Below are 26,237 nucleotides of genomic sequence, written 5' to 3'. Positions count from 1 at the left end.
ACAACAATAAATCCAATTGTAATAACCAGGACGGATATCATTTCTATAGAAATATAAACATGTGTTGTATACTCTTTCATGCATCTAAATGCTACAGAAACCTATAAGAACAGATTAAACATTGCCATATGTTGAACTAATAAAGGTTCTTTTCATTACTTACCTCCGTTAATGTGTATGCCTCTTCAGCGGTGCATTCTGCTTTCGCTGTAGGATTACTCAGTGCAAAAATTACGGGTCTCTCATTTATGGAGCCCATAGCTTTGATAACATCAGGAGTGAAAAACCTTCCAGCACCTGCAACACCTAAATTAATAATCACAGATTTAAAAACTAAGAATTTTGAAAATACATTTTATTATTTTTCTGCCCCGAACCCAAAAGCACTTGGTGCTAGAAGAAAAATTAAGTCAGAAGTTAAACTCCAGGAGATTGAGGGTTACTTTCAACAATTTTGTCGATGTTAGTAGGCAAATATTTTCATGATCTTTCTTGATTCTAAGAGCATCAGCTGCAGATGCTGCTTCAGTTATTTCGGTCGCTCTTCTGAAAACCAAAAACCTAGTTTACGTGTACTTGGTCCTTTACTCACCAATAATCGCTGAGGGCCTTATCACATTAACAGCATCCAGAAAGTTTTTAACTGTCTGTCCGGGGTCCTGGTGAGCAAATGACTCCTGGTTGACATCAATACCTTCTTTCCGACCCTGTAGGCAAAAGCAGCAAAACTATGGAAATCAATAACACAAGTGCTTTAAAACGATTTTGTGTTGCATACAATACTACTGAAATAACATTTTATGACATGGTTTTCAGATGATAAATATGATAAATATTTATAGCCCACTGTTTATTTACCTGTAACAATAGTTTGGAAGCCGGAGGCTTTTTTATATAGTACATTATTCTGCCACTTACTGATAGTGCTTAGAAAAGCATTTTTTAGGGCGTCAACTGTAGGCTTAGTCAATATGCCTCTATTATCCACAATCGAGTTTGGATGCATTCTGCGAGTTGGTAACTGTCCCTCAATATTTAATGTAATGACTGCAGATTCCTTGCAAGCATTATATTCATTTTGCAGATGCAAAAACAATGATGGGCCAAGAGTAGACCATGGTGAAAGAATTAAGAAGCGACGAACAGGATTATATTTGTGGATATAGGGAAAACAGAAGACGGGTATGGTGGGTAAGTTGGCAACAACCATCAACGCCCCCTACCGCCCATATTATATTCGGTTCTTTAGACTTTAACCTGCATAACAATGAGGCCGCAACAATAGGGTGGTACAGTCAAAATCCTGCTCAGGTCTCAGTAGGTTAGTAGAGCAGGGCCCAAAGCCTCACTTGCTGGAGCAAGGCTCATAGTGTCGCACTTGCTGGAACAAGGCCTCAGCAATATAATTGTGCACAGATGTTCCAGCTTGAAAGCAAAATTCCAGCCTTGGGATCCCACCAGGACATAAGAAGTTGCACTCCAGGCATAAGCTGCCGACTGCAATATCAGGAGATCTGCAGAGGACGAGCAGTGGTTTATGATGGAGCAGCTTTACATACGTGCTATCAAATCCAAAATTTGCCCTGACGGTCAACAAGTAACAATGATAATCCAAAACGGCCATCTATAAGCAACAAAGCTGCATATGAGGGGAAGGCAGAGACTGTTGGTGCAATCGGGGAGTGGTGCACAGAGAGGCTAGGAGTACACCCCACCTGCTGCAATCCTGCAAACAATGGCCAGCTGACACTGTAATTGACCAGCTCGAGCTGAGCTGTGGAATGTTAGAATGCCTCTTCTTCAATGGATTGTTGTGAGGCATGCTGGCCCTGGATGCGCTGCTGTGAACATCTGTTACCTGTCGGTGGTTGTATCGAATAAACTGCCTCACCTGGATTCCTGTGTCAGTGGCTTTTATTACTGGCGACGAGTTGTTCTTGATTGGGGACAAGAGTGAGCAACCACCTATTCCCCTGCATACCCACCCGCGCCGATTGAAGGATTTTTTATTTTTTTATTTTTTTAGAGTGGTTGGTGACCACTACTTCAACCAAACCAGCTGATTACTAGCTGACGACAAGCTGACTACCAATGCTGCTTCCAGACATCGGAACACACACACCAGAACGTATGTTTTTGCACAAAATCTTTTGGTTTTCTATCCGCAGCGGCTACCCAAAGTAAGTGACAGTTGTTAGCTTACCTTCAAATTTTCCGCCACCACGTGCTTGCTGCCGGCTTCCCAGCATTCCAGGCAAGACGTCTGTGTTCTGTGCTTCTCTGACGTTCCCTGCATTCTTCTGATCACGCTGCGCTGATACTGACGCGAGACGTGTGTGTCAGGTCACACAACGTGCAATGTGGCGGCCATTTTAGAAGGGTCTATTACAAAGTTAACTGTGAAACTGAAGGTTTCTCAACGCAGCACATCTCTAACGGTGGAAGCAATTAGCGATTCTCAGGACGTGACTGTTTCGAAGAATAAGGTATTTACGGTGAGAATATTATTATTTTGTTTGTTTTGGTTTGTGTTACAAGTATTAGACATTTTGAGACAATTGTGTCCTCAATCAAGTGAGGAGCTATGGCCACATCTACCAGCATGTCTCAACACCCCGCATTTTTATCTGAAAAGGGAGACCCAATTCTCCCGTGGAAAAGATGGAGGAACTTATTTGACTCGTGCAGAGTGGCTATTGGGGGAGAAAAATGTTCAGCTTTCAGAAAACAAGCCATCCTGTTACATAACTTAGGTGTGGAAGGTAGAAATATGCATGATAGAATTTGACCTCATAACAATAGGCGATGGTGAGCCTGCTGACGTTTACAAAATGTCTATGGCCATGCTAGAACGCTACTTTGGGCATCGCATCAATGTGGTTTTGGAGCGCCACAGGTTTTTCACGAGAACTCAGGGTCCCACTGAGCATGTAGGGAGCTATGTTGCTTGTCTCAAAACCCTGGCGTGCACCTGTGAGTTTGGAGAACTTTCGGATTCCCTTGTAAGAGATTAACTTGTACGGTGTACCAACAGCTCTAGGGCACAAGAAAAGCTCCTTTCCAAGAATCCCACGTTAACCGAGGCCATTGCAATTGTTGAAGGTGTTGATAATACTTCCTCTTGGGTAAAGGAGATAAGAAAGAATCGTGATGATAGTAGCCAAAGCCAAAGTGAAGGCACAAAGAAGGGCCAAGATGGTGTACGCACCCTGTCTGATTGTGACAATGGTGAGGAATTCATTGACAATGTTGCTAGAGTGTCACATGATCCTAAGAACAAGATTGTTTAAAAAAATCCTCAATCTCTGACTGCAACCCATAGAGATAATCAAGCACGCACTGAACGTGATCATCTCTAACATCAGCGTTTCCCTACTCGTGACAAAAATCCAAATGATAATCAAAGGGGACGATGTTATAGGTGTGGTAGTTATTCCCATTGCTCTGATTATCACAATTGCTTTGCAAGATACTCTGTGTGTAACAACTGTGGGATTAAGGGACATTATGCCCGAGTTTGCAAGTCCTCCAAGAGGAATCGTGGAACTGAAAGCGTACCTGAAACAGTTCATACTGTAATTGTCTCTAGTATTTCTGAATGCAATGGGGACGTTGATTCTGAAAAAATAAGCATGCCATTGTGTGACATATCTGTAGATGGGAACGAGTTTAGTGTCATGGCTGACTCAGGTTCCCCCTTTACTTTAATTAGTAACAAGCTATGGGATGAGAAAGTTGGGCTTGAGAATGTAGAACTACTTCCTCCGGACATCTTCCTGATAAGTTATGGTGGTTCTCCCATAGACATTGTTGGGTATGTAGTTGCAAAAAATGTGTTCAAGGGGCGGAAAACTGTGGGGAAAGTATATGTGGCCAAGAGGGGAGACAATCTACTTGGATGGAGACACCAGCGTGACTTAGGTATAATTTTGAACTCAAGTGCAAAAAATCCGCAAGATCAAGTCATGTTGATTGACAATATGAATAGTACTCGAAGAATTTCCTGAGGTGTTCACTGACACTCTTGGTTGCCTCAAAGGTTTTGAGCATCGGATCATCTTGAAGGATGCTGCTAAACCTTGTGTGCACAAGGTGCGTAAAGTACCAAATCTGATGATTGGACCGTTGAAGTGTGAGCTTGATAGGCTGCTGAAATTGGGGGTGATTGAAGAGATTGAGGCCTCGATGTGGTTGGCTCCAGTAGTTTGGGCTCCCAAAGAGGGTTGAACTGCTGTGAGGATTTGTGTGGACTTAATGAGTGGATCTGGGTAGACCGCCAGCCTTTACCAAATATCTCCGTGTCTATCAGTCTGTTGAAGGGTGCCAACATTTTTTGTGGTTTGGATCTTTCTTCCGCATACCATCAGATCATGATCCATAAGGATTCTAGGCATTTAACTTAATTCGTAACTCCTCTGGTCGCTTACCGATTTCTGACCTTCGGGTTAGCCTCGGCGGCGGCATGCTTCCAGAGGATTATGAAAATGGCTTTGGGGGACCTACCAAATGTCTTGTTTTTTCAAGACGACATTTTGGTTTATGGTAAGGATGAGAGCGAACATGGATTTGTTTTGAGGTCGGTTTTAGAGAGGTTAAAAGGAAGAGGACTCCCAGTTAAGAAAGAGAAATGTTGCATTAGACTAAGGTCTGTTACCTATCTTGGGCACGTTATTTCAGGAGATGGTATACAGCTCAAGATGGAACTTGCAAAGTGTATCATTGAGGCTCCAACGCCTGAAGACAAAGAACAAGTCAGGTCCTTTTTAGGAATGGCCGAGTTCTATTCTAAGTTTGTTAAACATTTCGCTAGCGTTGTTGAACCTATTAGATCCCTATTAAAGAAAGGAGTGCATTTTAACTGGTCCCCTGAGTGTGAAGCAGCTTTTGATTTGGTTAAATCAGAGCTTGGTCAGATGCCAACTTTGAGACATTTCGACGCCAACGATTTTGACTACTGATGCCAGTTTACAGGGTCTTGGGGCTATGCTTTCCCAAGCAGTTGATGGAGAGGGGAAAGTTGTATCCTTTGCCTCTAGGGCTCTCAGAGAAGCTGGGGTCAATTACTTTTGTATTGAAAGGGAGGCATTAAGTGTATTCTGGGCAGTACAACACTTCAAATTTTATCTTTGAGGAATTCCGTTCACTGTTAAATCAGATCATCGCCCCCTTTTCCAAGTTTTTTCGTTTCATCACAGTGACCACATGACCCCTAGACTGAAAAGGTGGAGCGAAGGTCTACAAGAGTTTAATTTCCGTGTGCAATACATTTCAGGTCAAAGTAATAAGTCAGCTGATTGCTTATCACGTCTGCCTTTAAACAGCGAACAGCATGTTGAGGAGTTTGAGTGTGTGAATTGGCTGTCTGAATCCTCGCCATCAAGAGAAGATTGGGTAACTTATACTAGTAATGACAGAGTGTTTTCCTCCCTTAAGGTTGTCATCAATAGGGGTTGGCCGGAGTACAAAAATCTTGATTCTGATTTGAAGCCTTTTTGGGCTGTGAAAGATGATCTTACCTTTTGTCAAGGATACCTCATGAGGGGCGACAGAGTGGTCCCACCTGATGCACCAAAGAAGAAAGTGGTGAATCTAGCTCATGAGGGGCATTTAGGTAGGAGTCTTACCAAGGCACCTGTTGGAGAAAGATATTGGTGGCCTGGAATGGATCGAGATAGAGAAGGTAGTCAAGGATTGCTATCTGTGTGCCATTAATGACAAGTCTCATACCACAAGTCATACTCCTCTCTCCCCCGTTGAGGTCCCGGATGTTGTTTGGACCAAGTTGGGGTTAGACATAATTGGTCCATTTGAGTTGATGCCTTCTCATGAGAGATATGTTGTCCTCCAAGGAGATTATACCTCTAAATGTATGATCTCTAAATGCATGAGTGCTGTTAACTCTAGGTCTGTGATCGAATTCTTGAAGGATGTGTTTGTATCGGACGGAATTCCTAAATACTTAGTTACGGACAATGGGGTGCAGTTCACCTCCCATGAGATGAATGCATTTCTTGAAGATCTAGGGACTGTTCATCAAAAGACAGCCTTATATTCCCCACAAGCCAATGGTCTCACAGAAAGGATGAATAGGGTTGTCAAGAGTTGTGCTCAGCAGGCATTAGATTCCAGGATTTCCTTCAGCAGTGTGTTGAGGGAAACCTGGTGGGCACACCACACTGTTCCCAATGCCATTTCTCAAAAAATCTCCTTTTGAAGCCTTACAAGGTAGGGTGGCCAGCTCCAAGCTTAATCCAGTGTGGCTTCCCATTCTGAGGGAGAGGTTTGTGTCTGATGATTTAAGAAAGATCAAGTTGGCAGATTACCAGCAGAGATACAAACTGCGGTGTGATGATAAAATGTCTGTCAGAGTAAAGAAGTGGAGTCTGGGTGACTGTGTTTTGGTAAAAAGAGTTAAACATGGTCACAAATGTACGTCTAATTTCCTTGGCCCATTTACCATCATTGCTATTAAGAAGAATTTTGTGGTCCTAGACAATGGCTGTACATGGAGTATGTCTAGGCTTGTCAAATTCACTGAGACATCTCACCGCACTGCTGCTACCCCTAATCCTGGTTGTGTAGAGGGGAATGATAACACTGGTTGTTCGGACAGGCACAGGCGGCCTCCTGTGAAATTTAATGATTACATTTTGTACTAGATGTGTTCTTAATTTTTAATGAACATGTTTCATTTTCTCCTTTTATTTCTCTATTGTTTAAGCTAATACATAATAACAATGTTCTGTACTTCTATCTAGTTTCTCTGTATTTTCCATGCCTTGTGCCATTGTATTTTTACCTCTTGTTTATTTCAAATCCTCATTGATTTTGTAAAGGGGATGTGTTGTAATTGACCAGTTTGAGCTGAGCTGTGGAATGTTAGAATGTCTCTTCTTCAATGGATTGTTGTGAGGCATTCTGGCCCTGGATGCGCTGCTGTGAACATCTGTTACCTGTTGGTGGTTGTATCGAATAAACAGCCTCACCTGGATTCCGGTGTCAGTGGCTTTTATTACATACCCACTGATATGGGGAGTAACAAATAAAACATGCACGTCCATAGCAGGACAGCCCAAATAGGGGGGGATGTCGCAGCAATGGTTCACCAATTTATATAGTTCAGTCAAAATTTGCTGACAACATCGCCACATATATCACAATTCATAATCGGCTCCATTTTTACAGAACAGGTTAATTTGGCCATGTGAACAGAATCAAATGTATAATACCATCTGTCTTATACCATCAGAAGGAATTGAACCTGAATTCTTTCGAGAACTGATGGTTGCCCTTAAGGCATGTTCAGGCCTAGCTTTGCATTTGCTGAATTATTGTTTGAACTTATATCTTGTATTATCTGTGCTCAACGTACACCCACTTTATTTGATGTTCAATAGCAAAATAAGCATAATGTTTTAGAATTTTTCATGATTATATGACTTAATTACATCGTTTATATGAATAGGACTTTGGCATCAATTATTGTATCAAAGTATAGCTTGTGCCATACACATTTGTTTAAGAAATATAGGTATTTCAATAGCTTATTTCCCATTGGATATTTTAAGTTTTCAGAGTACCTTGGTCAGGTTCTCAACCTTTAGCTTCATTAGTTTAAGAATGTTTCTTTAGCATCAATAACAGGATGCAGCAACTAAGCTATGGAACTCGCTCTTTGAAGACCCTAAGCACCTCTGTGATCCTCTTCAAATAGTCTTTTATTATAATTCCTAGAACTCCCTAGATTTATATGAAACTAGGCTTCTTACAAGCTTCTCCAAAACTACTAATCTTGCCTACTTTCTTTCCATGTTCTCATGTTCAATACTTCATTCCTTATTTTCGAGGTGTGCCGCCATTGAGTTTCACTGTTGTTTCACAGTTTAAGTGTAAAGAGAAACAAGCATTGGCATAGCCAATAGGTCTCGCGTTTGGGAACTTATAAGTATTTAATTATGCAGCACAATATCCTTGAGGCAACATCAACTGTTGCATGGCTAAACACTTATGTCCCAAAGGCAAGACCTATTGGCTATGCCAAAGCTTGTTTTAATATTGGTGAGGGTCCAGCAGTTCCCCCAACAAAGTTTTACAAAAACCATGACAAAAACAATACAAGTGCAAAGCCAAAAGACTGGCAGCCGAAGCTTTTCCAAGCCTGTGATCTGGTGTTGCAAATGTGGAACGGGGTACGGCTGGCACTTGACTGGTGGCGTCACAGAGTGGAGTGAAGTTTGGGCACCAATCCAATACCTGCCACAATTTAAAACACTTTTGTGCAACAGTTGTTTGGGTGTTAGGGTCACAAAGAAAGGCTGTATGAGTATGCTCCTTATTCCAGTCACCAATCCAGACGCACCACGGACAGGAGCGCAGGCCCCTTGTCTCAGACAGGCCTGTATCCTGGCGTTTTCTGTGCGAGTTATCCAGTGTGCACCCATCTTTGGCATGCCAGTATGAGGCCTTGAAACACACACATCTAGGCCCACTGCATACAGTATATGAAATTGTCCATATTGGAACCATGTGGACATTTGCACCTTATTAGTGAATCAATCCAACTGTTTAATTGCGTGTATGCACGTATGCTGCCATCTCTAGTATGGAACTAGCCTGCCCGTCGGTGCTGCACTTCTGTCGCACAGTCCCATGTGTATAGCTGTTCATCTGAAACCTCTGTGTGCAGCCTGATGCTGTAGTACATGAATAGATACAGAACACCAGAAATGGGTCACAAGGTGTAGGAGTCACATGTCCTTCATAGCTTGCTTTGCTATATTAGAAGGATTACAATTTATGAACTGTGAGTAACTTAAGTATCATTTTGTTAAAAGCGGTAACTCACTTACCTAGCTACATAAAATAGAAATCTGTCATCTGCATGTTAGATGATGCTTTTTGCAGGAGTCACATTAACCCTCTGCGCTACTTTGATTCAAAACTGAGACTAGAGAAAACATAGGTCTCTCCAGCAAATACATTACCCTCCAAGGTTATCTTACCATTATTATTGTTCCCTGAGAATTACTGCTACACAAACATCTTTGCAGCAGGTGCCTTAACACCATAAGATATTTTGGAACGCAGACTGTGCAACTAGTTAAGCAGAATAGATTCACTGGTACCTTTCTCTTTGTTGCCAATTTCTTTGATGCAGAGTTTTTTTTTAAAATGCATAATTTTAGGTCCAGATTTTCCTTCAGGATTGCGTCACTTTTTTTGGCACAACCCAGATGCAAAATCTAATTTGTTAAATCTCATAATGCGCTCAAATGTACTCATGATATACCTGCTAAACGACTCTAAAGTGTTAAGATCTGATGTCACTTCTTGTGATATCACTTCCTGTGAGGTCCTGGGTTGTGACTTCCTGTGATGCGGTGATGACGCACTGTGATGTCACACACCATGATGTCACTTGCAATGTGCATAACTTTGTTAGTCCCTCCAATTCTTTTTTTAAGACTTGTGTTCTGAAGACAGCAGATGCCTCTGATTGCAGATGGCGTGGCCAGAGATTTGTGTTTTTTTTTTAACCCTTGGTGGAATTCGATCTGTTTTAGATAGCGGCCACTTAGAGGCAGGGAGAGCAGCCAGGGAAACACAATCGAATACCGATGTGAAGGTGCAAACTCCATTATGTTCTTTGCAATATGCTTCTGTTTATATGAATAGAATACGGCGATATTCGAGTTTTCAAATTTATACTCTCAGGATTTTAAAACTGGAGATTAAATTACAGATTTGTTGGTTGTGAGCAGATCTGTCCTTTGCTTAGAGAGCGCCGTGGGCGGAACAGCATTTGGTGCCACCTCCTGTCTCTTCTTTAATTATCCTTGTGTCGAAAGTTTAGGTGGAGAACAAAGAAGGCGAGGCCGTAAGGAGGGGTAGAAGTTAACAAGCACCTTGAATTAAAAAAACGGACAAAATGCGGACATGGATGCCAGTAGCCTTCAGAACCTGTGTTTAAACACCCTTTCTGTTCAATCAGGTCAGAGGGAGACTGTTTGAGGCAGCTCCTGCGCCCCTCTAGAGGTCGGCGCCCTGGGCGTAGGACCAGCTCGCACATATTAAAGGCCTGTCCTGTTTGTGAGCTTGCACTGAGTCCGTGAAGTACAGCGTTTATTGGCACCTCAGAACTAAGTGGCAGACCTCGTGATACATTAAAAAATCAAAAGTCGAAAATAGTTTATCGCTTTAAATTTGTAATATAGAAATGCATGTTCTGTGCACAGCTGTAAATCATGTACGACATTCTGTAATGTGTTCCTATCACAAAGGAGCAGTAATGATAGAAGTGCCCTGCAGCGAGTGAATGACGTCACTGGAGTGCTTTATTGTATGGTGCTAGACTCAGTGGTTAAAAGTTCCAGTTACTGGCTTAAGTCTGTAGGTTTGAAGTAAAAGCGCCTGGTCAAGAATAATGTCAAAGATTTAGAAGAAGGCAACGACGGCCGCCGTGTTATAACAAGCGCTTGTCACATGCCGCACCCGGCACAAACCCCCCCCCCAAAAAAAAACACGCGGCAGCTGTTTTTGGGAGTGGTGCGTGCGTGCGCAGTCTTCACTTTCGAGCACTGCACTCGTGCTTGTGGCGCGCCGCTGCTCGCTCCCGCAAGGTGGATGCCGCCACAAGCACGAGTGTGTGCTTGAAAATGAGCAGAGCGACAGCTAGCCCGGGTTGTTTCTATCTTAAGTGCACTTACACCTATCATGGGTAGAACAGCGCTATATAAAACATTAAATAAATTAACAGGTATGGTCTGGTGCATTGTTGCTGCTGTGGTTGGACAAGAATATCATTTGAACCTGTGACATTAGCTGCCTCTGCACAATTTACTTCTTTTACCACATCAAACCATTTCTCCATTAGCTACACTGCAAAGTTACTTCAAGGGCTTATTCTTCCAGATGGAAATTGGAGAACATCCTGTTGAAGAAACCATGCTTATTCCTTGGAATAAACAACTAAAACAGCCACAAAGCCTTTATTGAGATGACTTTATTGTATCCTGTGTATCTTGATATAGGCGGGCCGGACTTTTTTCTTCCGATCATAGCAGTGGAGCAGTACTGAGTAATTATCAGTGCACTATTTTAACCAGTGGCGGATGCCACAAAACTCCAGTGTGGAGGGGGGGGGGGGGGGGGGGGAAAGGGGGGCTAAGGGAGATAGAATAAAAACAAATTAAAAAACATACCTGTCCTACCGCCGATGCGTCGGTCCTCCTGATGGTGTCCCAGCAGTCTCTGGGACACAAGCACAGGCTCCCCACCAATCCAGATGCGGCTCTCATAGGATGAGAGCAGTGCCAGGATTGTTCCGAGTGGCCTCCTTTGCCGCTCACAGAGTGCCTTAGTGCCTGTGGCGTTTCTCCTTACATGGCTGTGCAACGCAACCGGGTTGGAGAAACCCAAGTGCGCATGTCTGTTTGGCAGGAACAAGACCGCTGGTCAAACTGACACATGCAGGTTACAGTGCACAGTTCCCTCTCCTCACTGCCATGCCCGACCCCGCCCAAGATCCCTGGCTTAGTCAGTCGGGGAAAAAAAAATTGTGTTATATTATTATTTTATTTTCAGATGACTCACTCAGTGGGACGATGCTCCTTGCCCATTACAGAGGAGCTGCCCCAGATTTTAACTTTAGTCATCAGAAAGTATTGAAGTACAGTAATAAACAAAAGGATAGAAATTCACACTAGAGGCCTTAAAGATTGTTTTCTGAAATATACCAGATCCGACCCTCATCTCACAGCTGGATGCTAGTATTGCTGCATACGGCAGACCCTCACAAATAAACAAATTATTTTCAGTGACTTGTATAGAGAAATCACACTCCTCAGTAAATCCATAGCAGACACTGACCAACCAGTAGTCGTCAAATTAATTATCAATTTGTCTTAGGACTCGAACTATAATTATGGTGCTGAGATTCAATCGTCTTTTATTTTGCACCAATAGTGGATCATTGGAAGGCACGTCTCTTAGCTAAATATACCTGCCCTGTTTGCCATATGGTTTTAATTTGTCAAGCCATAAACATTGTAAGAAGCCTTTTCACACCTTCTGTTCTTAACATACATTGACAAATCTTCTAGCATGATGGCTTTAACTTGTATGCAGGCCTCCACAAATGAAGATGATTGCTCTGGCATTTTAAGATTTCTTTTTAGAATGTTTTATGACTTTGCATTAACTGGTTGTGTTTTAACCAATGCAAATTGTGATTATGATGATGTGAAATGAGGACTGAACCAAATAAAGATTTTGAAGCTTGAAGGGTTATGGTAGAAATAGTTATTAAACAGCTTAAAGAGAAAATACATAGCAAATATTTGTCCTGGGTCCAGCATGTACAAAGGCCACACCAACACCACTAACCTATTGTAATTAGGAGTAATGGAGAAAAGTCTCATCTTAATTGTGCTAAAATGGAGACAATGGTTTTGGGTGGCATTACAGCATAAATGGCCCTATTCATCTGAGCCACTGTCTAAACACGATAAGGAAATCATTTGTAATTCTATATGGAGGTAGACCATACATTTCCCCCTTCACAAGTAGTCGGAGACCCTAGCTTTCAATCATTGAGTTGAAATCTTGAAAACCATGGTAATAGTCGAAGGCTACTGCCATGAAATGTACACAGGTCTCCCAAAACACAGGACTGACAGCAAGGTCACACCTATGTAGCCAGAGTGAGCCTTACTTAAAACAGACCAGCAAGCTAACCCAGCCTTAAACGTTCTTCTTTAACTCTCAGTGTAATCTATGATTAAATTCAATGTCCTTTCTACTATATACAAGACTACATGTGAACATACTGATTTGCAATCAGAAACGGTCTCCTTCGCCAGCTGTAGTCCAAACATCTTAGTTTAGTCAAATATGCTGTAATTCTTCAACCACCCTTCGGGCAGCAAACCTAAGGAGCATTAGGCTCTGTTCTGCTACCAGTCATCCTTAATAGCAGAACCCATCCACCAGTTTTCAGAAAATGTACAAAAATCCTGCAGTTCAAGTAAGCGTTTGAACAAAGGCGTGAAATAGGACTAAGTAGCTCACTGCCATTGATTATGAGACTGAACCTGGCGCACCCACTTATCTGAGGAACTATTTCTGAAAGCTTCTGACACATGGAACAAAAAGATTTACACTCTCTTTGCAGACTATCAGAAAGAGTTAAACTAAGATACAAAGTACTTTTCCTTTGAGGTGTGGCGCAGTGGCCACAGTGACTGACTCCGGAGCACGGGGCTCGGGGTTCGATCCCCAGTGCTGGCGGCAGCATCATGTGACTCTAGGCAATATCTCACTTAATCTCCCCGATAACCCCCTCCAGCTCCTGGGCACCCTTAGAGGTGAGAAGTCATGCTTTACAAATATGGGATTTAGATTTTATTTAGATTTTTTCTCCTACCTCACTGGGGCGGTCAGGAAAAAAAGCAGAGCGTGTGAGGATCCAGTCAAGTACCCCCATCAGGTAGGAACCAGAGTAGGATCCGCCAGCCAGCCTAGGAGCAACAGTGTGGCAGTGCGACTGCCTGATGGGGAAGGAAATAATGCGGAAAAACCAGAGAGGAAACTGCCCCCAACACCAAAGCACTTCAGTGGCGTGGAAAGGAATGGGCCGGTGCATTGGTGGAGGCATTTTGAACAGCTGAGCCTATGCCACTGCTGGGAAGTGAGGAAAGATGGTGCCGCCAAGAAGCTCCATGTCTCATACAGAGACAGAAGTGAGCACTGCAACCAAGCCTGGAGGAGGCAAGTACAGACTCTGAGCTGAGAACTAGATAAGACTGTTACAGCGTAAGGTCAGGCGGGTCGGCATAGAAAAGGCAGTGAACAGAGAGTCTGTGTCGCAAACCAGATGCCGAAGGGGAACATGTGGGTGGATATCACAGACTGAGAACTGCCAATATACCAGATCATCGAGAAGGCAAAGCATACCCTTGCTTCTGGCAGTATTGTATATATCCTGTTCCTCTTCATCCCAAGTAAAGCATCCCCGTTTGTACTCTGCAAGTCCAACACGGATCCTGAACCACTGGGCATCTTTGAGATGGACCATTCTAGTGAATGAATGTCTGTGAATTATACATGTAGCATGAACTGAAAGGATGTGCACAAGAACCCTACAACGTATGTGCATGTATTAAATCCAGACTTTAGTTTCATATGCCAGAAATAAAGATAATTCACAGAAATAAAGATAATTCACAGAAATGCGAAGAGTGCGCAGAAGTAGATTATGAACACAGACCCAAGGTAGACTTAAAAACACCATTAAAGGGGTTCACCATGTGGCCCTCATAAGAATATTATGACAGCCGCTCTCTGACAATCTGTCTTGGTCATAAGATAAAACAGCAAATCAAGGTTGTGCCAGGCAGGGCGAGAGACGCACGTAGGATGCGGGTTAGAGCATTTGATGAGAGCAGTTGTGTGAAAAAGTAAGGTCACTAGACTTTGGGGATAAAGAAGCTGTGTGGAAGACTACTGCCTTTTTCTTTACAGACATTTGATAATTAACAAATACCAACAGCATTTAGCATCAATTAAAATAATAACGTGAACAATTCTAGAGTAGCTCAAGAAATTTTACCTGAACCAACAAGCCATATTTATCGAACATCCATATTTTCTTGCGTGCCTCTTCTACAGACAAACCCTTTTCCATCATGGACATAACTATAAGGTTTGCGATTCCAAGAGCAGCCTGTGGTGAAAAAAGCACATTTCATTTTTTAGTGGGCTGCAGCAAGAACACTACAAAAATAAGAGATAACTTCCTGAAAATCTCTTCTTTCTGCTGTGCTGCCATTTTTAAAAATGTACCTCCCACTTACCCTCATAGATTCAAAAGTGAAATCTGCTGTCAATAAATGTACAACGACCAAAGTAGTTGAAGGTGAATAACAAAGACGAGACAGGAATTCTGTCCTGACATTTTAAAATCTAGGGTACCACACCCACCACATTGCCTCCTCACACCTCCTGAGACAAGGTGAAGCAACACTCATGCTGCGAACAAGTCAATGTGCATGTCTGTCTTTCACACTTAAAATGTCCAGCACACTCTTCTCCTCTCTTATCACTTCAAGTGGGGATGTAAAATGACACAACAAGGATCTGGTTTCATGTGTACCTGCTAGTACCACAATCCACAACCACCAGGCTACTCTAAAACTAGTATTACACTAAACAGCACATTCAATCACTTTATTTATTTTCTGACCATGGATTAATTATCCACTGCCAAGCAACTCTCTACCTTATGTGTCCATTGAAATTTTATTTCTCTAAAAGGTTTCTTCGAAATGTAATCAAAATTCAATAACAAGCACATCACAGCATATACTTTGCGGAAACCCTTTAAAACCATTTAAATGCAAATCATATATTATTCAATTGCTGTACAAGGGAGAGTATCTCCTTTCTTGTCCATAATCCCTCTTCTAAAAAGGTTTTTCAAGAACATTTGTAGGTTTCTAAGAAGATCTCCTAGATTGTTGGGACTACGTGTATTGCATCATTTTCAAAGGAGACACGCCTTTCATCATGTGACGCTCTGTCTGCTGCTGCTCCTTCAATAGACCCAATAGGGATCCGACCGAATTTAACGTTTATATAAACATTCAGAGACATAAATACATACACCACGGTGGACAATTATTGTAGCTGTTAAAGTGTTCTAGTTTTTACAGTAGCCCACAGTTTATATAAAAGCTAGCCTGTCATTTTTCCTAGTATAGTTTTCATAGCCGTTCTAGTGCTGCTCTACACATTTTGTGGGCTTTGTATTTACCCAGAGAAAGACAAAGCGTGTGTGTTTTTACTAGTGATATATATATTTTCTACTTTCAAATCATTCAACAGAAAATGTTACTCAGGAAAGGAATGCTGATGGGCGAGCCAAGAGAAATCCTCTTTCTTGTTGTGAGAAGTTGGCTTGGCATATGCTGGTCACTAGCTATAGTGGCCACCTTGCACCAGTCCAATTCGACTCTTATGGTAGATAGGTTTAAGACAACCTTTTAAAGAAGGCTATCCTAGTGGTAGCTGTGGAGAGCTGCCTTCAGGCTAAGTCTCAGAGGAATGTAAAGCAGCTTGTTTTACCTTATAATCTCTTGAATTACCAAATGAAAGGACACCACACAGGTATATATTTATCAAATATATATGTATTTATTACTAGAAACACTCTACTAATCTCTTTGAGATTAGAAGTCAGGAACATATGCAAATATCAACGTTTCACAATAAGCTAAGCACAAATATGGCTGGGACCCTAGGGGCGTACCAGACCATATACTAAAAAAGAGGTTTAGGAAAGTCGATTGGCAAGAGGACAAGGCCTAGGGCCTGTAGAATCGCAGGGGCTTCACTAATCCACCCAAGGCACGTAAGTAAAGGACCCCCGGGAGACGCGTGCAGTGCGAGAACACAGCCGCGGGTTCCCTATTGATTTCAATGGAGCAAGTCGCGGTTGGATTTTTAAAGTTTTAGGGTACTTCTAGAGAGTCTATAATCAAGCCACTTACAAGGTAAGTGTCTGGTGGAATCCAAGGCTGGATTCAAGATGAATAAGACCTGAAAGCAGAAGGGACAGTGTTCATAGTCATTTCCCAGTGACCCGGGGCCAGGAAGATGGATGCCCACGGATGTCGGGTGATTTGAGGTGATCAAGGGTGTTTTGACTCTTCAGCCACGAGGTCCAGGAGGCGTTGACAACAACCAGGAGCTAGATCCGGAGTGTCCCACAAAGTCTGCAGCTTACTGAGGTGTCGGCAACCAGATTGGAGCCAACAAGCCTTGCCAACAGCAAGTCTCGTGGAAATTGAAGAAAGTCAGCGGTGCAGACCAGCAAGGTCTGAGGGACTCACCCAGCGAGGTTAAGTCAGAGCAGGCCTGGAGCAACCAGGGGAGCCCTTTGGTTTGATGAGAAAGTCTTCAGGGGACCCACAAGTCAGCAGGCAAGGGATCGCGAAGACACCTTGTGAGGATTCGCTTCGCAGGAGCCCACAGTCACTCGGGACGAGGTAGGTCTCTGATTTTCAAAGGAAATCCTGCTGGAGGGTTGGAACACATGTGGTCCAATGCACACGTTCATAGAATGTCGTGAATGGGTTGCACTCGACAATAGTGCACAGTACCCGGGTATTGCTGTTCCTTGTCACTCGTGGGGTCCACTCGCCTCAGTTCTGCTGGGGACTCACAATGGCCGTCGAGAAGTCAGGAAATCCACTTCCGGGGCTGCAGGGACTTCGAACTCCAGCGGGAGCGGGAAAGTTTGCGACCGTTTATTCAAGTTTTTGGAGCCTGCCAAGCAGGGAAGTCACTCCTTGACTCCAAGGGAGATTCTTCAGTCTTCCAAAGGTAGTGGAACGTCGAAGGTCCAGGATTCTTCTTGTAGAGCGTCGTCCAGGGATATCTAACTTGCAATGGCAAGGCAATGGCAAGGGTTCCCTAACTTATACTAAAGGAAAGGGAGGGACTAGCTCTATGACCACTCCTCTGGGAGGGTCAGGGGAGTGGGTGGTTACACCCACTTCCCTTTGTCCAGTTTCGCGCCAGAGCAGGGGCAGGTAGCCCCTGAACCGGTTTTTAGCTGGCATATGCACAGAGGAGCCTACTGCTCTCCCAGGGCAGGACTTCAAAGCACTCTAAGAGTGCCTCCACCCAGCCCCATTACACTAAATCCTGTCTGGAAGGTGGTTACACCTCCCTGTGACAGGATGCCTATTGTTGGGCCTCCTCCACTGTGAGTTTCAGTCAGCAGCAGGAGGGCAGCCCAGTGTCTGTGCTGGTGGCATCCATTTTGTGATACCAGGGCTTTTTCAGATTTCTACCGTGTTTCCACAGTAGGTACATGTCTTCCCCTCTAGAAGGGTGGGATCATACTCCCACATGATGGACTGATGTGAGGGTATGATTCCAAGTTGTTTGACACCAAACACGGCATGTTTTGATGCAGTCATTCCAAAGTTAGCATTTACCGCTAAGTTATAATGCACTTAAGAGTATATGATTTAACCGCATCCACAAACAGCCACAGAGAATAGACTCTGCCAGCTGCAGAGGGGCCCTGCTCATGCAGAGGCACCCCCTCACATTGTAAACCAAGCACCCTGCCCTCAGGATTGATAGGGCCTGCCTTAGGGGTGACTGATATAGGAAACCTATACCCCAGTGAGGAGTGCTAACACTACCTCACCCAGGCTGCAGTAGCAGGCCTGTGGTGTCAGATTTAGTCTGCTTCCCAGGGGTGGCATAATACATGCTTCAGCCCCTGGCAGGCCTGTGAAGTACCTATGCCCTTGGTACCTAAGGTACCATATACTAGGGGCTCATAAGGTACCACAGTATCCAATCACTAGTGCATCTAATATGCACTCCAAGTTGTTAAGAGAGACTGGGGCTCTGATTAGCAGGGACCCAGCCAGAAACCAGCGTTAACATCAGAAACAAAGTGGGGGCAACATAAGTGTAGATCCTACTCTCCTACACTTGTTAACTCTGTTACTAACCATCATTTATAGTAATAACAAATTACTGGGAACGTATATCTTTTATCATGTTTCTCGTTTGGTCTGTTTTTGTTTTCCAAGCCAGAAGCTTGCCACAGCCTTCCCCATATTCGTGGTGAGCTAATTTGCTGGCCTCCCATTTTTTTTTTAATATAGCTTCTAGATGATTATTCAATTTAGACTTAGTTAGTTTTATGCTGTTTAAGATATTCTCATTATCTTCATCCAATTCCAGGATTTCATACAGTTTTTGTAGCTCAGTTTCTAACTTTCCTGATATCTCTTTTTGTTTCTTGGCTTGGTTGCAATTAATGCTTAATAAAACCCCCCTCAAGAAAGCTTTATATGCATCCCACACTGATTGAATTGCTGCAGAATCTAAATTATTTTCAAAAAATTCGTTGGTTTCTACTTTTAGTTTTTGAATAATAGATTGTTCCAACAGTAATGTTCTATTTATGGTGCACCTTCGAGATGACTGAGTCTTACATAAAACTGCTTTAATCATGACTGCAGAGTGATCTGACAGGTGTTGGGGGGCGTGTGATACTAGGACCGTATTGCGAAAAAAGAATGTACTAACTAAGAAAAAATCAATCCTTGATCTATGACCGCATTTTTTGTTATGGAAAGTGAATTTACTACCTTTCGTTTTGGATTTAGCCAGCATCTCGCTCCATATGTCTATTAGGTTTATATCCACCATTAATTGTCTTACAGCTCTTCTCATTTTCGCTGTGGAAGATATGGCTCTGGAGGAGGTCGAATCTCTGCCTGGATTTAAGACCAAGTTAAAGTCCCCTCCTAAGATTATGTCATCATCTACTTCTAATAAATGGGGTATCAATGAGAGAAGGGGGTTCGGATCGTCCCAATTGGGGCCATAGTAACTTGCCAGCGACATTCCATGACCCTTTATTTTTATTTTTGCGACCGCCCATCTGCCTACAGGATCCACCACACTTTCTATCAGCGCTGCCGATGCTAATTTTTTAATTAAAATTGCGCAGCCTTTAGAAGTGTAAGGTTGGTTTGTACATATGCAGTGTTCGATCCACCTGTGCTGCTTTATGATTATCTCCCATTCTTCCCTCAGTAGGTGGGATTCTTGTAGAAGAAAGATCTTACACTCCGACAATCTTAAATATTCCAATATTTTGTTTCTCCTTCTGGGTACCCTTAAACCATTTACGTTCCAAGTCATTATTTCTATATCCAAATTCCTCATTCTTGACTACAAACTAAATTGTACTTTTCAGTGTTTTGATTAGGATAGAGATGAATAAAATGTTCCAGACCAAACGAGAATCATGATAAAAGATATACGTTCCCATAAAAACGGGCTCATAGTCACAGAAGAAGCAGAAATTGAGGAATCCTTTGTTCATTTTTTTGAATGTCTATATGGAGGGGAGGGCAACCTGGATGTGGGAGCCATGGAGGATTACTTGAGGGGCCTAGACCTCCCACTACTTCAACAAGAAGATAACGATTTTTTAAATGCTCCAGTAGTATTAGACGAGATAGTGCAAGTAATAAACTCCCTAAAAAAAGGAAAAGCTGCTGGCCCCGATTCTATCCCCAATGAGATTTATAATTTACTTAAAGATGAATTAGCCCCAGTTCTCCTTCAGTTATTTAATGCATCTTTTTTTAATGGTGATAATACTCCGTTGCTCTTTAATATGTATATCGAACCGCTAGCCCACAATCTAAGATTATCTCAGAACATCATTCCCTTCAACTGTAATGGGTGGGAAAAAAGATTGGGTCTGTATGCGGACGACTTAATTATATTCACCGGCAATCTGGAAAAATCATACGGAGGGATATGGCAGGAATTAGAGAACTTCGGAAAGGTCTCGGGCTATCTTCTCAATCAACAAAAAACAGAACTTATGAAGTGGCACATGGATTTTGAGAGCCCCTTCGAAAAAAAAGAGATAAGATACTTAGGAATTCAGATCGTGCAAGACATCAATAAAATACCAAAAGTTAATTTTGATAAAACAACTAAAGAAATAGGCTCCCAGCTACAATCATGGAGAGTGCTCTCTCTCTCTTTTTTGGGTAAATCCAATATTGTAAAAATGTCTATAATCCCAAAATTCACTTTTTTGTTCAACGCTATCCCTCTAGAATTCCCAAAAAAGTGGTTTGGGAAAGTTCAGGGGCTCCTCTCAAGGTTTATATGGGCTGATAAATGTCCGAGGATTGCACGAAACAAACTTAGGAAAAAAAAGGAGTACGGAGGAATCGCAAGTCCTGATCTCTATTTATACATGTGTGCATTCCAATTAAAAAATTTTCGTCAACTAATGCTAGAGGACTGTATGTTCTCTCCTCTATTTAAAGCCCTTACAAAAGATTTCTCTAAAAAAGCTGGAAAGTTTCTTTTCAAATTTGGGAACCCCAAATTTTTCAAAAAGGTAAAGCTTAAGATTTTAAGCGCGGCAATAAAAATTTGGACGCAAGTAAGACGTTTGCTAAAAATCCCATACTATAATGAAGCTGCGCCAATTTGGGATTCTCCTGGTACTCCGGAATGCTTAATGGACAGCTTGGCAGTTCCGTTAAGAAGAGCGGGGATCAACACTTGGGGACAAATTCTATATGAAGGCGATATAATTTCCTGGCCTCATTTATCATCTTTAACTGGAAGGTCGATTTCTAAGTTTAAATACTATCAGCTGTCTAGTTGGATAAGATCTGCCGGCAATGACGTGAATGGCAACTCAAATTTGGCGCACAAGATATGCACTCGCAGTGGTAAAGAAAAAGAAGTGGCTGCCTGGTACTGGCTACTTGTTCAAGGTGGTGAGGATGACCAGCCTGCCTTTATGGAAATTTGGAAAAAAGATCTTCCGGATGAAGACCTTGAAAACATCGGGCAAGTATCTATGTTCTACCTATGGTCCTATGTAAATGCTGCTTCTTTAAAAAAGAATCACATCTTTACAGTGCATAAGGCGCACTGGACGCCTCAGAAAATCTCAAAGATGGGAAGTCGAGCCATTAAGAAGTGCCCCAAGTGCGGAGACGAATTGGCCAATGAGGTACACATGTTTTGGAGTTGCCCGGCCTTAACCCCCTTCTGGGATAAAATTGGTAAGACCCTTTCTAATATTATGGGTTTTGAAATAAAGCTGTCAATAGTCTCGGTTCTTTTCGGGCTAATACCTAGTGAGTTTGAAGAGCGAAGATTAACCAGAAACCATAAAGCGTTATTTTTTATTTTGATATTGCTAGCCCGAAGGGAAATATGTATTAACTGGATACTTCCATCTTCTCCCACGGAAGTAGGTTGGGTACATTCCATTCAAAGGATAGCTATGTTAGACCAAGTAGGGACTCATAAGAAAAAAGCCAGAATGTGGGAAATATGGGATAACTCGGTAGAGTTAGGGACCAGGTACACTTAAGGGGAAAGGGAAGGGGGTGAGGAGACTCGAAAGAGAAGTGAGTCTAAATTGTTTAGCTTGTTGATCTTCCCTCTTTTTTTTTTTTTTTTCTCGGTCCGATGATTACCCAGTATGCCCAAGGTAAAGCCCAGGCGTATGGGCTGAGCAGGCCTCTTTATATGGGCAACGTGCATTATGGGCCAATGTAGACTCAAGACAAAGACGCAAACCCACATAAGGAGCTGAAGGTTCGGTTTTTCGGAGGGGTGCCCTTAAGCCGGTAATTACAGGTGTATTCCTTCAGACTCCAACTTGGGTTAGAGATTCGCTTTTCTTGTTTCTTTTTCTTGGAGCATGCTACTTCCAAATGAGGACTAAAAAAAAAAAAAAAAAAAAAAACAAATTACTACTTGATTAACTCATGTTTGAGAAAGTCTGTATTTTATATATGGTTTATAGAGTGTGCTTGTACCCAAAGGTGTCTTGGCGCTAGTATTCTGAAAAACATGACATCGCAATTACTAAAATGTATCTCTGGGGATAGGATTCATCAGACATCCATGCTACAGTCTATACATTTGGGAAAATCCAGGTTTTAAGGTCCTTCCTAAACTTTAACAGATTTAACAGATTAGATAGATTTTCTGATTTGAGGTGTATTCCCACAGGCCACATCAGACTAAAACACAGTAGCAAACAGGTGCTGGCAAGGACAACGGGTCCGGTCTTATTTATGTAAGGTAGATACATAGGCAGTCCGCTTTAATACCAGGTTTAGTACTTGGACTCTATAACACTCACCTCTCCTGCTCCAAAAAACAGCACATTATGTTCTGTGATGGGTTTGCCGATAACCTTTTGCGCTGCTAGAAGACCTGCTAAAGCCACAGATGCCGTTCCTGTAAATGAAAGCAATAACTGTAAATTTAGCATTTTTTTTTTATAAAAGATCCCAAGTTTCATCTGCAATAATTGTTAATTAAGAAAGTTGTAATTTTGCCTTGAATATCATCATTGAAGGTGCAATATTTCTCTCTGTACTTTCTTAAAAACCTGAAAGCATTATGGTTTCCAAAGTCTTCAAACTGGATCAGAGTGTTTTGGCCATACCTATAAAACAAAGGAAACACCATATTTGAAACCCAAAAAAACTTAATGACATGCAAAAAACCTGAAGAGGACACATGCAAATTTAGATAGATCCTTTTCCGCCAAACGTTTGTTGAGAAAACACTGCATTGGAAGAGAGTCTTCACGTTTTATAAATATTGATTAGGCAGTAACATTCCTTTTACCTATTCATACTTAAACTCGCATTTAAAATTCAGGTAGTCATTGGAACGTAGATAGAAACAGTGAGAAAGAGATCCCATATTTTCTGATGCCATGCATGAGCAGCTCATCCAGACTTTTTTTCTTTGCATTCTGGCACTAGTAGCCCTGATACTGGCCAACCTGAGAGCTTCAACTCATTGCCAGATCAGACTGCACCAGCTCCTTCCAGCCCTCATTAACTGTACTCAAATGTATATTGGTTCATGATTTTATACTGTTGAACATGCTTTTCCTTACTATTAAAAAGCTGTAGGAAGCAACGCGGTTTAGGTTTAAACATTACAGCAGATATCCGGTTTAAAAAAAATAATACCTTGATATCAACATGATTAAAAGCAGAACCCGAATCAGACAGAAAAGTCTAGTCGCAAAGCTACAATTAAACTATAGGCTGGGGTGTTACCAAGCAAAGTGGATCAGATATGAAGAAAAGCAAAACAGGCAAGAATGTTTTTTAAATATATATATTTTTGGCTTACACCAAACATTCATCTTATAAACTAAGTGATCAAGCACACACCTTAACAATTCTGGATACTTGAATAAGATACCACTTATCCTACAAACCAACCGTCTAGCAGAAGTGACAGCACTGATGTAATGCGGATAATGGATTATCTGAATGTAGTCAATAGAGTATCCATAAAGCTCTACGGCAAATGTTAAGTACAAATCCAAGCTGGCAGGCTAAACCTAAAAATGAAATTTCAGATCAAACATGATCTGTCCTGAAAGCCATGAATTTGCCACCAGTGAAGGCTAGAATCACACTGAAGCCCTCCACACAACAACAAATAGTTGAGTTATCTTTGGAAGCTGGTCCCCCACAACTGGCCAACCAAGACCCACTGCTCAGTGAAGGATCAATTATACACTCCATCAAGTATAGATTAAACATTACATGCATGGGGGCAGGTTCCACAGATGACAAGTACTAAGGCCCTGGAGCCCTCTCATATCAATCCTGAATACACAACACCCCATTCAGAAAACTACTGAAAAGGGAACTGTTTTGACAAGCCATCAACTGAGTATCGTGACTAAAGTCACAATGTTGGAGAGCACAAATGCAATAAAGCATTGCACTACCATGTCACAGTCCTCCAATCACCGAACACAGGCTAAAAGTCCAATACCAAACTGAGTTCTAACCAGATCTAACTAGAATTCTTGAAACCGCTTCAGATGGTTCTCAGCATGGACCAGAGGTAGAACCTGCTGCCCTATGTCACTCTTTGCTTCCCCTGGTACTGCCCTGGTTACTGTTGTCTTTGGAGTATGAAGGCAAAAGCAGGAGCTAAAAGCTAACATGAATTTAAGGATGTTACTTACCCTGTAAGCATCAGTTCTTGGCATGTAGTGCTGTAGATTCACATGTTTTGCATAAGTCATCCATCTAGTGTTGGGCTCGGATGATTGCAAGTTGTTTTTGTTCCAAGAACTTTTCTGCGAGTCACAAGGCTGTGTGACTCCTCTTGGTTATACTGCGCATGGTTATCAACGCCATCTGCAGATTGTTTTGCCGTGGTTAGGTGAGAATGTAAGAATGCTGTATATGTAAGCAATGAGATGTCTATGCGTTAGTATGAAATAAAGTGTATGAACTGCAACCTCCACCAGAATTATTGGGGAGGAGGGTTGACGCATGTGAATCTACAGTACTACATGCCAAGAACAGATGCGTACAGGGTAAATAACATAATCAATTTGAAGTATGTGTGCTGGAGATGCACATGCTTTGCATAGACTGTAAAGCAGTTCCTCTCCCTAGGCAGTGGCTTGCTTGTTGGGGTTGAACTTGTTTGAAAAAGAGTCTTAAGTACTGCCTGACCAACATTGGCTTGTTGTTATGCAAATACATCCATACAACAATGTTTTGTGAAGGTGTGTGGAGTAGACAATGGCGCTGCTTTACAAATACCAGCAATAGCAATGTTTCCTAAGAAAGCCATTGAAGCTCCAATCTTTCTAGTGGAGTGGGCTTTTGAGATAACGGGTAAAAGTCGTTAAGCTTTTGCATAGCATGTTTGGATGCATTTAACTATCCATCTTAAAAAGCCTTATTTTGAAACTGCCTTTCCCATACGAGGGGTGCAAAGGCAGCAAACATTGTTTTGTATATTAGTGCCCTTTTGACATCTAAAAGGTGTTATGCTCTTTTTGCACCCATGTCTGGTTGCGGAAAAAAAACAGGTAAATCAATGGATTAATATGAGAATTGGAAACCACTTTGGTAAGAATTTTGGGTTAGTTCTAAGTACTACTCTGTCCCGGTGTATTTGAAAGAAAGGCTCTTCGAGAGTTAACACATGAATTTCACTGACTCTTCTAAGAGAAGTGATAATAATTAAAAAGGCAAGTTTCCATGAAAGGTTTTGCAATTGACAAAAGTGTAATGGTTCAAAAGGAGGGCCCATTAGTCTTGTTAGAACAATGTTTAAGCTCCATGCTGAGGCTGGTGGAAGTCTAGGAGGAATTGTCCTTTAAAGTCCCTTCATAAAGGCCTTGATAACTGGAATTTTAAACACATATGTTTTGTCTATTTTGCAGATATGCTGAAATAGATGCAAGATGTAACCGTCTAGAAGTGTATGCCAACCCTGCAGTTTGTAACAGCAATAGATAACAAATAATTGTCTGTACCTTTGCATGTGGCAGAATATAACAAATCGTTTCCATTTTGCTGCATAACATTACCTTGTGGTTGGTTTACGAGCCGCTTTAAGAATGTTCATACATTCTTGAGGTACATTTAAGTATCCTAATTCTAAGACTTCAGGAGCCAAATGGCAAGATTCATTTCTTTGGGACTGGGATATCTTAGTGTTCTGTGGTTCTGTGTGAGAAGGTCCGTTTGAGGTGAAGCTTCTCGTGTGGGACTAGAGACAGTTCCAGGAGTGTTGAAAACGATGGTTGTCGAGGCCATGTTGGTGCTATTAGTATCATGGTGAGAGAGGTTTGTCTGAGT

General features: G+C 42.1%; 1 protein-coding gene across 4 annotated transcripts in view; it reads right to left on the bottom strand.

Moving 5' to 3' along the window:
* ME2 (malic enzyme 2) overlaps positions 1 to 26,237 on the bottom strand; it is a 110,676-nt gene that overhangs the window by 13,138 nt on the left and 71,301 nt on the right. For all 4 annotated transcript variants that reach the window (XM_085629775.1, XM_085629784.1, XM_085629803.1 and 1 more), the window contains exons 8-12: positions 22,935 to 23,044; positions 22,736 to 22,833; positions 14,609 to 14,722; positions 593 to 707; positions 164 to 306 (exon numbers count right to left, since the gene is read on the bottom strand). In XM_085629775.1, the coding sequence (XP_085485901.1) occupies positions 164 to 306; positions 593 to 707; positions 14,609 to 14,722; positions 22,736 to 22,833; positions 22,935 to 23,044 (580 nt within the window). The remainder of the gene's footprint in view (positions 1 to 163; positions 307 to 592; positions 708 to 14,608; positions 14,723 to 22,735; positions 22,834 to 22,934; positions 23,045 to 26,237) is intronic.

Source organism: Triturus cristatus, chromosome 2_1 (assembly GCF_964204655.1).
Source record: "Triturus cristatus chromosome 2_1, aTriCri1.1, whole genome shotgun sequence".
Classification (NCBI taxonomy): domain Eukaryota; kingdom Metazoa; phylum Chordata; class Amphibia; order Caudata; family Salamandridae; genus Triturus; species Triturus cristatus.
This window is presented reverse-complemented; position numbering and strand designations above follow the sequence as displayed.